The 13,505-nt window shown below is 43.2% G+C and overlaps 1 protein-coding gene across 1 annotated transcript in view; it reads left to right on the forward strand.

Annotated features, from left to right (window-relative positions):
- The first annotated feature begins 2,617 nt into the window (after window positions 1–2,617).
- Window positions 2,618–13,505, forward strand: part of LOC144738201 (uncharacterized) — a 43,548-nt gene continuing 32,660 nt past the window's right edge. The window contains exons 1-2 of the mRNA XM_078621207.1: window positions 2,618–2,710; window positions 11,455–12,516. Coding sequence (XP_078477333.1) covers window positions 11,465–12,516 — 1,052 coding nt within the window. The 5' untranslated portion in view covers window positions 2,618–2,710; window positions 11,455–11,464. The remainder of the gene's footprint in view (window positions 2,711–11,454; window positions 12,517–13,505) is intronic.

Genomic DNA, 13,505 nt, shown 5'->3' on the forward strand with positions numbered 1-13,505 from the left:
TCATGTCCAGTGATGAGGCGTGGATGCTGAACCCGTCGCAATGAACTCGAAACGGTATTCATGAATAAATTATGTTAATGAACCGCCTGTGACTGGGCGTAGCTGTGCCCAAATAAAGATTTTTTTTACTGAAACGGAAATCGACAGTGACCAACCAGACGTGACATCACGCTCAAAAGCGCGGTGGAGGCGGGGTTGGGGTGAATATTTTGATGACATGACGTCACTAGCGAGGTACACCTCCCTCAGGCATCTCACACGGATGAGCTAATGCGGATTTGTGACGTCAGAGAGCAGGGGTTTCAGTTTTCAGTTTAATTTATTTGGTACATATAGCCATGTGAGCCATTCGGCTCTTGAATCGGGTGCAACCGCAACAAACAAAAAACAAAAACATGAACAAGAAAACATCTTAAAGTGACTATGCGCAAACAGAAAAATCCAGGAAAAAACAGCAAAATCTTCCAGAAAAAGCACAACGCTGTGTGTAAAAATCCCAGTGGGATGCAAGTCAAACAACAACCACAAGACAACTTAGATTAAAGCCATCAGTTTAACTCCGTACTACAACAAACAAACATGGCCAAACCAAAAAACTTTTTAAAAACCAAAATACAGCCATAAAAGCAATGTAACAGTGATCATAGAAACTGTGACTGAAATTTCACAATGAACGACATAAACAACATGTACGGCCAAACCCTATAGCCATAGCTGGCTGCATGAGTCACTCCACAACAGCAGGAGCATCAGAAGGAGTATCAACATGTTTCAATGCACATTTAAAGATCAGCGCACTAAATAAAAACACAAGATCATACTTTGCAGCGATCATCCGGAGCGAAACCTTTGATTTTAGGCCACTGAATAGCAGTGACAGCTAGGGGTGTACAACTCCTCTAGAGCAGTTATGAGTGATGATCTCATAGGTAGTGATTCAAGTTGCAGTTTATTGGCAATAGCATTCCAGACCCTGGGGGCATCAATAGCAAAGGCCCTTCCTCAAGAATTTGTACGGCAATAGGGAATGTGAAGCTGGTAAATGAGCGAAAACCTTAGGTCACATTTGTTTTTATAAACAAAAAGGAGATCCAGCAGTTAGTCTGCGGATTTTTTTGTAAGTACATCGTGAATAAATACGATCTGGTGCACAAGCCGTCGAACATTGAGAGATGTTAAGTTTGACCCAATGTAGAGATCACAATGGTGGGTCCTATATGGGCAGTTCAATGCAAATTTTAAGGCCGAGTGATAAATTGAGTCAAGCTTCTTCAGTACAGGACTGTGGGGTTGATTTATATACGATGTCACACTAATCAAGTAGAGGCAGTATGGTAGCTTTTAACAATTCCAAACGAAACATAGGGGGGGGAGCAGTGCTTGTGTCGATGCAGAAAACCTATTTTTATTTTTGTCTTTTACTAATATAATCAATGTGATCTTCAAAATTCAGTTTTGAATCCAGGATGACCCAAATATAGTTATAGATCTTGACTTGCTCTATTTGATCATTATTTAAGGAATGTAATTGGGGAAAAAATACTTCCTGCTTTAGTCCTGGTGAGAAGCATAGCACCTTGGTTTTGGAGGTATTCAGGACTAGTTTAAGAGCAACTAGCTGATGTTGTAGTTTGTTGAAATCACCCTGGAGCTTAGCAATCACGTCATCCGGAGAGCGGCCAGCAGTAATCAGTATCGTGTCATCTGCAATTTGTTTTACTTTGGAATGAGTTTATTTATATTCATATTCATTTTCCATTACTCTCTCTCTTGAACAGAGACCCCTTGGGTGCGTGAGCTCAATAACCACGTGGACAATATTGTGTGTGTGTATACACATGGTATTCTATGGGTCTTTCGGTAAAGCCAAGCAGATAGAAAAATAATAATAAAAATATCACGACGTTTCGATCGCAACACAAGCGCTCGTCTTCAGGTGAAAAAATACAGCGAGAGAGCTTTTGAAGCAGGACGTTATATAGGCCTGAGATGGGTGCAGCCCAAGGGGCCGTCCATAAATGACGTCACGCACCTAGGAGGGGGGGGGGGGCAGACATTTGTGACGATGTGTGACGAGGGGGGGGGGGGTGAGAAATGTGACGTCACATCAAAATGCGCAATTTTAAATAAATATAGAATTGTTATTACAACACTTATTGTTATAACAACACTCCTACAACATCAGAGTGCAGCGCCACATTAAATACGCACTACAATGACAATAGTTTAAAGCGATTTGAAGCATATTTTATTTTTAAAATGGAAATATGGTTTTGGGGGGGGGGGCAGAGCTTTGTGACGTCATATTTGAGGGGTATTTGACTTTTTGTGACGCCGTGTGACAAAGGGGGGGGGGGGGGGTAGAAAATCGTCCAAAATCGCATGACGTCATTTATGGACGGCCTCCAAAGGTAAGTGGGCGGGGCTAGAGACGGTATTTGCATGTACCGTAAATGTAAGATCGGAGGGCGCCCTGAGGCTGTGGCTTTACCGAAAGACCCATAGAATGTATTCCTGCAGTCACGACAGCTTTAAGTCAAGATTTATATAAACTTAAACTCTAAACCCGCTCTCTGACGTCACCAATGCATTGCGTCATCGGCGTGAGGGGGAGATGTCCCGCTAGTGACGTCATGTCACCTCCTGTTGTCGCGTGACGTCACGAGACACCCGTAAGCTGCCACTCTGCGCGCGCTCACTGAGATCCGAGGTGAGAAGTTCACATCGTGGTTGTTGTTGTTGTGGTGGTTGTTGTTGTTTACCCAGGTAGAGCCTCGCTCCTCTCGTAGGGATATCAGTTGAGTAGCAGCGAGTATGGAATCGATGTCCAGGTTGTAACATTTTACAACGCGGGGCCTTGCCCCCTGCTCTCGCCTGATTGCATTTGCTTTAGTTCTCTGCTTAAGTTTAATTTGTCTTCATCTGGCTCACGACTTGGAAACTTTTTTTCTTTTAATAATTTTTACAGTTTTTTTTATCTTACCAGGCCAAGCCCACTTCAGCTGCTATACCGCTCTTGTTTTCAGAAGCGACCTGCCCACAGCAAAGTGGCTTATCAACGTGTGGAAATGTCTGTCTGTCAAATACTCTAAACGCGTGGTGATGTTGACTCTTAATGTGTCGGTAAACCCGACAGCCAATTAGGAAGGGTTCGTCACGTAAACAACGTGGTCAGTTCGTCACTAGTACAGCACACCGGTTGTGTGTTGGAGAGCCAAGCCACAACATTACAATCTGAGTACGACGTTTGGCAATAATTACAACCAGCTTCATCAGGCGACAGCCAAATGTTGTGCCTTGGTTCTGTGGGAATATATATCAGGTCGTTGGGATTATAGCTCAGCATGCTAACCGTTGCACTACCGCTCCCCACTCATGCACAAACATCGAAATTATTGTATTCAATACTAGTTAAGTTACCTGGCTTTGCATATTTCTGAGTAATCAAACGTTAAGAGTAATTAGAATTATTGAATCCTGCAAATGAAGTCTGTAAATGTATGTATCTTGTCACGGTTTTTGGTTGTGTTATACAATCACAGGGCTTATTTGTTTCATAATGAGGACAGCTTTTAAATTCGTTGCCCTTGGAGAGCGTCAGGACATTCAATGTTGGATGTTTTGCCATCTGGTGGGTTTAATCGAATGAAGCTTCAATTCTGGCATACATGTCGACAGCATATTGGTGGAAGAGCTCTTTGGATCTCAAGAAGAGATTGAAGCTGCCATTTCGCACCATGATCCTGAAGGCAAAGAAGTCCATGGCGAAAATCTTCTTTTGTGTTGGCAAGCCTGTTGCTGGGTCAGTTTGGCGAAGTCGGAAATTGTAGACATCATCATCTTGCCAGAAAATCAGTAGACCTTGAAGAGCATCATAGGATCGGTGTTTCTTTTCTGTGTAGGGTATTGTTCCTCAGTTGCAAGACGATGCCTCGAGTGACGTTCAGCAGTCAGAATGACAGCAACTTCAGATGTGAGTGCATTTACGTAGCACTCATGTTGACCATGTGGAGTTTAGTCGGCATGAATGACAACATTGTACTCTGAAGTCATCTTCTTCATGGCAAACTTGAAACTTTTAGAGCCTGTCTTGCCACAGCAATCGGACTTGCATATCGGTGTTGATGACATTTTAGTATTAAGTAGTGGCAGCAGACTGCGAATGCGATTATGTACCTGGCCCTGCACTTTAAATGTGGGCATGTAGCCAGATTAAAAATAAAACATAATAAAATAATTCTCACGACGTTTCGGCCACAACACAAGCAGTCGTCCTCAGGTGAAGACGCTGTCGCCTCGACAGACCTGGTCTTCACCTGAGGACGGCTGCTTGTGGCCGAAACGTCGTGAGAATTATTTTATTATGTTTTATTTTTATTATTTTATTACTTCCCTTCTACGTGACTTTACCGAAAGAACCAAGAAGATGAATCCCTGCAGTCACGAAAGCTTTAAATCGAAATGTAGCCAGATGTTGGGATGAGTTTGTTGGTGCCAAAACATGTAATTTGGAAGCATGAGTTCTATCTTCTATTGTTTCGGAATTGGCTTGCATAGGTAGTGTTGGCAGGTATCAATACAATGGAATAGGCTCGGGATGGTCATTCATTGTAGGGAGCTGAACCATGGTACAGTTACAGCAGAGCCCTGGAGGGTCTCCTTTCCATGTCATTGCATGGCAGTAGCTGCAAGAAGTAGACATGGAACCAATGGCAACTACTGAATCAGAAGTGTAAATGAAATTAGGAATGTGTGGAAAAGACTTTTCCGTTTGGCAGCAGGGTAGGCATCTGGTTGCAGTCATTGTCGTGCTGTTTACAAGATGCCTTGCTTGTTGGTGGACTGTAGTTGGATTAGCTGTGGCAGTAGCCATTTGTGCTTTGTTGGTTTTCTGTGTAGCTCAATACTGTTGAGGAGTTGTATTCGCTGTTGGTGCAGGCATAGCAGCACTGGCAGCATGCCGTCTTGCTTCTTGGTGTTCAGGAGTGCCATTATCAATAGGTGCAACCATCACAGCCCTGGTAACATGCTCTTGCTTCTTAGTGTTCAGGAGATTCATTAGCTGTAGATGCAGCACAGGCAGAATGCTGTCTCACTTTGTGTTAAGGGGTTTCATTAGCTCTAGGTGCAGCCATTGCAGCACTTGTGCGAATGGCATCAATTATTGTAATCGGCTTTGGTGAAGAGAAGCGCACGTTTTCCGTGAGGAACATTATAGGTGGAGGTCAAAGTTAATAAGCATAAAAAAGAGTAAATAGTGAGTGTGTGAGTGCATGCTATTTAGAGATTGTTAAGGAAATGATAGTTGAATTTGTAATCGTTGTAGGAATGTGAAGACAGCCGCAAAGGAACAAAGTAATTGTTCGTAGGGCTTGATGTGGGTATTAATAGTATGTGTGTGGTGGTGTGTGTACATATATTATTTTTACGCTAGTGCGTGTATTTGCATGCTTTTTATTGATGTAGACTTGATGTATTTAGTCGTAGCTGTTGTATAGCATCTTTGTTGTGTATAAGTGTTGGTACGTTGATGTAAATATTTTAGAATAGTACGTGTTTTTAAAATAAATATTGCAGTGTGTGTTAGAGGTGAGCCGTGCCCGTGCAGAGAGGACAGTAAGGAGCCGGAAGTGGATGAATTTGGCGGAAAAAACACAGGGCTGATAATAGGGAAGGATAACGTGGTAAATATGAGAGCAAATATAGCAGTGCAGTGGAGACACTTATGTTATGGTGAGTGCGTGGAATTGTAGTATATGAAATGTCATGTGTTTGCATGTGTGGCAAACCGGAAGTAGTGAGTGCCCAGGGCTTTAACACATGGCAAGAGAAAGAGAGGGGTGAGGTGAGGAGCGGGTGGGTGTGCAGGTGGTTCAGGTGTTAAAGGTGAGCAGGTCAGCTAAAAATAGTGCGAAAAGCACACTAACTCACCCATGAGTACGCTTGGAAAGTTTGGGGTGTGTTGGCGCAATTTGGTTCACAAAAAATCTACACAAGCGCAAAGTCTGCTTTATCTTCATAGATATATACTATTTTTTTGTCTTTAAATATTTTTTGTGTACGGTTTCTCCTTGTTTATTTAAATTGTTTAGTTTATTTGGAATACAGTAGAGTACTTATTTCAATTGTGATGTAAATTTTAGTTGCTGTTTACCTAACGCCATTACTTAGGTCAGGCTTAAGTATTGAATATCGCACTTTTTGCTTTCGCGCGGCAATTTCCAAAAACGTAACCTCCGTGATATGCAAGGGGCTGCTGTATTTTCTGTCTGTTAACTACAGCAGAGGTGTATGGATTTTCAACAGAAACTAGATATCTGAATTTTGTATTTAAGACCTATCTTCTTTTTCTTTTTTTTATATATGAAAGTCTCCGCGCGCTCGCACTTGCGGGTGATTTCTCTCTCAGACAGTGGCTATACGTGTAAAAAAAATTGCCGGGCGACACGCCCGAAGCCCCGTGGTGGAAATAAGCTATTCCCTTTTCCCGTCTGTAAACTTTAAAGTGGTTTAATTAACACATTTGTGCCGTTTCTATTATTTACTTATTGCGCGACATCGACCGTACCAACTGACGCCAATTGCGTGTGGGGGGGGCGGACCCTGCCAAGTGATGCGCATTCGCTCCAGCTCACGGGGGACATTTTATTTTACGCGTTTAACATGCAATAAATATACACATCACGCTGCCGATTTCTCTTCACAGTGTCATGTTCTGTCCCCCCCCCACCCCAATGCGTGCAGTTACTGCTATAAAGTGCTTAGATATTAATGTAATATTATTAAAGCGCTTACATAGTATTATTCTGCCTCTGGCGGGGGGATGGTGGGGGGGGTAGCGGCCCAGCCCGCAGCCTGGCAATATCTCGCCTCCTCCGGCTTGGCGAGGCCGCGGGCTCTGCATGGGACGAGGCGTCACCACGCCAATGTAAAGTACAATTTTATTGCATCTTTCACTAAGAACTGAGGTTTATTGTTTACTATTATTAAACAATTAACTTTACAAATATTACAATGATAATGTTTGTGTGCACATAACAACTCTGCTTCATTGTTTACTATTATTAAACTAATAAGTTGCCTAATATTACAATGATAATGTTCGTGTGCTGAAACATCATGTGTGTCCCTAAAGTCGAGGTCTGTGTGGTTGTGAGTCCATATGTGTGCGTGTAAGTCGATGGGTTTCTATGTGTGTGGGTCCATGTCTGTGTGTAAGTCCATGTGTGTGTCTGTCTTTTTCAAACGGACAACGCCCCATGTGTGTGTGTACGTACAAGTGTTTGTGTGTCAGTCCATTTGTGTGCGTATCAGTTGCTGTGTGTGTGTTAGTCCACATGTGTGTGTAAGTCCATACGTGTGTATTTCACTCGATGTGTGTGTATCTAAGTGAATGCGTGTGTGAGTCGATGTGTGTGCATGGCTCCATCTGAGTGTAAGTCAATGTGCGTTTGTGTGTCTATGTGTGCCAGTCGATGTGTGTGTGTTAATCCATGTGTGTGTGTATCTAAAGTAGATGTCTGTGTGTCACAGTTCATATGTCTATGTGTGTGTAGGGCAATGTGTGTGTCATTCTATGTATGTGTGTGTAAGTCCATGTGTCTGTGTCTTAGTCGATATGTGTGTGTGTAAGTACATGTGTGTTTACGTCAATGTGTGTGTGAGTCCACGTATGTCTGTGTGTGAGTCGATGTGTGTGTGTGAGACGCTGTATGTCTGTACATCGATATATGTGTGTGTAGCTCCATGTGTGTATCTAATGTGCATGTCTATGCATGTGTGAGTCCATATGTGCGTGTGTGTGTAAGTCCATGTGTTTGTGTGTGTGAGTCGATATGTCTGTGTGTGTCAGTCCATGGGCGTCTGTGTTAGTCGCTTTGTGTGCATGGCTCCATGTCAGTCAGTGTAAGTCCATTTCTTTGCATGTTTGTAGGTCCATGTGTGCGTGTCAGTGAATGTATGTGCTTTATTGACCTGCTCAAGGCCTATGATACCATCAGTAGGCCTGGCCTCTGAGTTGCTCTTCGTGCTTTCCGAGTCCCTGACCCACTGATCACCATCCTTAAGGACCTTCATGATGGTGAACGGCCCCGCGTCAAACTACGTGGCCGTCAGTCAGAGCCATTCCCTCTACAACTTGGGGTGTGACAGGGATGTCCTCTGGCTCCCACATTATTTAACATCTATTTTGACCACGTAGTTAGTGAGGCCTTCAATGGCTGTACCGGAGGAATTTCCTTCTGGTACAGATACAATGGGAGACTGATCGATGCCCGGGTGCGGTCAAGGGATGGTTCCCTATTGCTCAACCATGTTATGTACAGTGAGGGAAAAAAGTATTTGATCCCCTGCTGATTTTGTATGTTTGCTCACTGACAAAGAAATGATCAGTCTATAATTTTAATGGTAGATTTATTTGAACAGCGAGAGACAGAATAACAACAACAAAATCCCGAAAAACACATGTCAAAAATGTTATAAATTGATTTGCATTTTAATGAGTATTTGACCCCCTCTCAATCATAAAGATTTCTGGCTCCCAGGTGTCTTTTATACAGGTAACGAACTGAGATTAGGAGCACACTCTTAAAGGGAGTGTGTGTGATAGTATGTGTGCGTTGCTATGGGCAACTACAGGTCAGCTGTCTCGCGCATGGCAGATGCGTGATTTGGCGCGCGCTCAGCGTAGTAATTTTCTAATTAATAGTACTAAATTGTTATATCATGTGACCTCCTTTGCCTTTTGGCGTCCTCTGGTCTCACACTGTTTGAGACTAGGCTCGAAAGAAAGCTGTCTCTGGTGTGGACCAATCAGTTTCAAAGACATTGCATCTTCTATCAGAGCATGATGTGGTTAATGCAGACATTCCTTGCAAAAGGTTTCAGTTTGGTGTTTTAACATCTTAACACCTATTTTGTTGCTAGAAAAAAGGGGAAACCCTATTCTTATTAAAAATATTTCTTAACTACTTTAAAGTTGACGGACGCAAAATACGAATAGCACTGGCTCACCACGGGGCTTATTGCGTGGTACCCACGTACTTTTTTTTACGTCAACCCCACGGTTCGTGAGTCAAATCCGTTGCAAGTTTTGTCCACAGACAAACAAAAAATGACTTGTATAGGTAAGATGTTAATGAGCCATGTGAAATGTATGTGTATTTAAGAGTTTATCTTTGTGGGGATCTGTGGAGCAGTTATTTTACTGCATTATAAACTCAACAATTAGTTTGATTATCGCTGACAGCAAACATGATTGATAAGTGAAAGCTGAACTTATTGTGGGCCTCTGCTATTTTGATTGATCTTAAATTAATTACATGGTGAAGTGAGGAAGCATTAATATTTAACAGATGAAGGTGGCCAGGCATGGTTCTGGACACACCACCACCTTTTTACCACGCCAGTGTGTGACAGTGTGAAGTTTGTATTTGCAGTAAAGTATATTAACTATTGAACATGGAGGTTAAGTAAAAACAGCTTATTTTAGTTTTCCTCTGGAACTTTTTGTAAGAATGGAAACAGGAAATGAACACAGCATATATGCTGCTGAAGTTAGATCTGTTCATCCAAGCATTCAAGCAAATCTGAGCCTGGCTTCACACCTCTAAGGTGTGATTGAACATTAATTTATGCATTTCTGCATAATACAAATAGTATTCTTGATTTGAAGCTTTCGTGACTGCATGAATCCATACTCTTTGGTTCTTTCGGTAAAGTCACAGACACAACTTTAACCGAGAAGATGGGTCCAAACTGAGCAATCATTGGAAGGACGTTATTAACCAGTTAAAGTCTAAACTGACGGTGATGTCTCCATCCTACCTGCCCATGTCAGCTGTTATTTCCGACTTTGTGTGTCTTTCTTTCTCTCTCTCTGTGCTGCCCTGCTCCCCCCCCTTCTCTTTCCCCCCCCCCTGCAGCTGACCCCTCCAGTGCTGCTGTGGTGGCCCACTTTACTCCACTGACCCGGGTGCTACTGCGGGGTCTTTCTGCCCCCCCTCTCTCCACCCCTACTGCTGAGGTCTATATAACCTCGTGCCACGGCAGATCTCTCGCCTACTTCAGCAGTTTTTTTTCTTGCTGTGGTTGTCCCACCTGATGACGATTGCTTGTGTTGTGATCGAAACGTCGTGATCTATTATTTTTTCCACCTCCATGACTTTAGCGAAAGAACCAAAGAGTACAAATAGTATAATTTTCTACACCCTTGCTATATGTTAGCTGAATTTTGCTTTTATATATACAGTAGAACCTCGGTATACGTCGTTAATTCGTTCCAGAAGGTAGGACTTATACCGAAAATGACGTATACCAAACAAATTTTTCCCATAAGAAATAAAGGGAAAGGAAATAATCTGTTCCAGAGGAAAATAAATATTTTACATGGCATATTATACATTAATCGGGTTGTATGAAATAATTTAGACACTAATTACTAAAATGCATACAGAAGCCACGTGACCGCGCTGCTGCCAGCTGCGCTGGTCACGTGGCGTGGCTCAACCCCGCAAGTCGCGCGCGCCTCGACCTGGGGCTCCACCCTCCATTGGGGCAGCCCCCCACGCCCCTCTCTCCCACGTCCCCCACCCCTCTCCCCCACGCCCCCCACCCCTCTCCCCCACTTGCCCCGCCCCTCTCCACCACGCCACCCCGCCCCTCTCGCTTTGTTTCAGTCATGAACGGGCATACGCGGGTACTGTACGCGGTGACTCATCCCGACCCATACAAGTTTTAGCAAACGCGTCGTATCCCAAGCAAGACGTCGTATCCCAAGACATTTTTCCCCCGAAAAAAACACGACGTATACCAAATAAGACGTATTCCAAAGTGGTCGTATACCAAGGTTCCACTGTATTCCTTTTGTAGCCAGACAGCCAAAATTGTGTGCTTGGTGTTTTGGGTTAACATTTATTTTGGAAGTTACTAAGGCCTCCAGGCATATTTATAACCATTTGCCCTCTCATTGTGTCCCTTAACAGCCCTTGCGATGAATTGGGGAATATATATAAAAGGGAAATTTGTGAATATGTGTGTCTGTTTGAAATATTTAGCTTACTTCCCAACATGCAACAAACTTGAAATTTGGCATGTGGGTAGTTTCCAGACTGTACACAATGCAAAAATTATAAAAATTTACTTCTATATTTGGGGGGGGGGGGAATGACCATGAAGTGTGTGGTGTCGACCCGCATACAGGACTGGTGAGAATCGATATCTGGTGAGCGTTTGTATATGTTATGTTTTAAGTTTTGGGAAGTTTTTAAATATACTTTTCCTCCGGGCAATGCCGGATACTTCCCGCGAGTCTTGAATTTCTGAATAAGTATAGACGTGTAATTAATGCGTGACTGTGTATATATATTCATTCCTCTGTGCCTCGATACTGACGTATATTGTGTGGATATGTTTTACTGTCTGCAGCTGACGCTTCTTCTGACTCTTCCTCTGCAGAATTGGTCTGATGGAGCAAAGGCACTCGGCGCAGCTCGGTACAAAAAGACAACAATGCGACCAGTATGCAAACAGCATGTATTGTACTGGAAATGTAACAAGGCACCAGAGAAATCACATAGGAGAGAACCGCTTCAAGTGCACTGTGTGTGAGAAGGCATTTGCAAAGTCATCAGTTCTTCAGAGACACCAGAGAACACACACAGGAGAGAAACCCTTCAGGTGCACTTTGTGCAATAAAGCATTTGCAAATTCATCAGATCTTCAAAAACACCAAAGAACACACACAGGAGAGAAACCCTTCAAGTGCAGTGTGTGTGAGAAGGCATTTGCACAGTCATCACTTCTTCAGAGCCACCAGAGAACACACACGGGAGAGAAACCCTTCAGGTGCACTCTGTGCGGGAAGCCCTTTGCAGTGTCATCACATCTTACAGAACACCAGAGAAGGCACACAGGAGAGAAACCTTTTAAGTGCACTGCCTGTGAGAAGACATTTGCATGGTCATCAGATCTTTCAAAACACCAAAGAACACACACAGGAGAAAAACCCTTCAAGTGCATTGTGTGTGAGAAGGCATTTGCACAGTTATCAAATCTTAAAAAACACCATAGAACACACACAGGAGAGAAACCCTTCAAGTGCAGTTTGTGTGGGAAGGTATTTTCAGGTTCATCTCCTCTTAAACGACACCAGAGAACGCACACGGGAGATAAATCCTTCAGGTGCCTTTTGTGCAATAAAGCGTTTGCAAATTCATCAGATCTTCAAAAACACAAGAGAACACACACGGGAGAGAAACTCTTCAAGTGCAGTGTGTGTGAGAAGGCATTTGCAAAGTCATCAGTTCTTCAGAGACACCGGAGAACACACACAGGAGAGAAACCCTTCAGGTGCACTATGTGTGAGAAGGCATTTACAGAGTCATCACATCTTAAAAAACACCAGAGAATGCACACAGGAGAGAAACCCTTCAAGTGCAGTGTGTGTGGGAAGGCATTTTCAAGTTCATCTGATCTTAAAAGACACCAGATACTACACACAGGAGATAAACCATTCAAGTGCACTCTATGCAGGAAGGCGTTTGCACAGTCACCACAGCTTCATAGACACCAGAGGACACACAGGCATCAGAAGATCCCCAGGGAGTGTAGTCTGAAATCGACTTGTGAAAGTCAAAGTGCTGCAATGAGCCCATCCCTCCTGATAAAAGAACCAGAAGTAAATTCCAGCTTGGACACTATGAAATGTATCAAGGTGAAATGTGAAGTGATGGTGACGAGCGAAGAAGTGAAGTTAAAATGTGAAGAAGTGATGGTGAAGAGCGATGAAGTGAAGGTGAAATGTGAAGAAGTAATGGTGAAGATTGAAGAAGTGACGGTAAAATGTGAAAATGAAGATTCAACTCCAAAATCGCACCTTCACATTGATGGAGGCAACGTGAAGCAGGAGGAGAATTCTGACTGAGGCAGAGCATGGCAACTCCGAGCAGTTTGTGGAAGTGGAGGTGTGGGTGGACTTCTTGGACAATACAAACTCAAATTGAGACCCTGTAGATGTGCAAGCTTGACAATGAAGCTCCAATAGATTCACTTTGTCACAGGCCTTCAATTAAAATAATGTGAAGTTGAACACTCAATTTCCAGGTTCAAATCTGCAAAGGAAGAGCAGCCAGTATTTGCGGACCTGCGGGTTGGGTAGATCTCTATCCAGAAGCCAGAGCCAATAAGCTCCCAAGAATTCAGAATGTTTTTATAATAATATTAGCATTTATCTGGTGCTTGCTTAATAGCCTCAGCAACTCGAAGTTTCATATCTCATCACAAACAGTGCTGCAATGAGCCCATCCCTCCTGAAAAAAGAACCAGAGGTGAATTCCAGCGTGGATACTATAAAATGTATCAAGGTAAAATTTGAAGAGGTGACAGTGAAGAGCGAAGAAGTGAAGGTGAAATGTGAAGATGAAGATTCAACTCCAAAATCGGACCTTCATATCGATGGAGGTAACGTGAAGCAGGAGGAGAATTCTGACTGTGAGGCAGAGCGAGGC

This window comes from Lampetra planeri, chromosome 78, assembly GCF_965212315.1.
Source record: "Lampetra planeri chromosome 78, kcLamPlan1.2.h2, whole genome shotgun sequence".
NCBI lineage: Eukaryota > Metazoa > Chordata > Hyperoartia > Petromyzontiformes > Petromyzontidae > Lampetra > Lampetra planeri.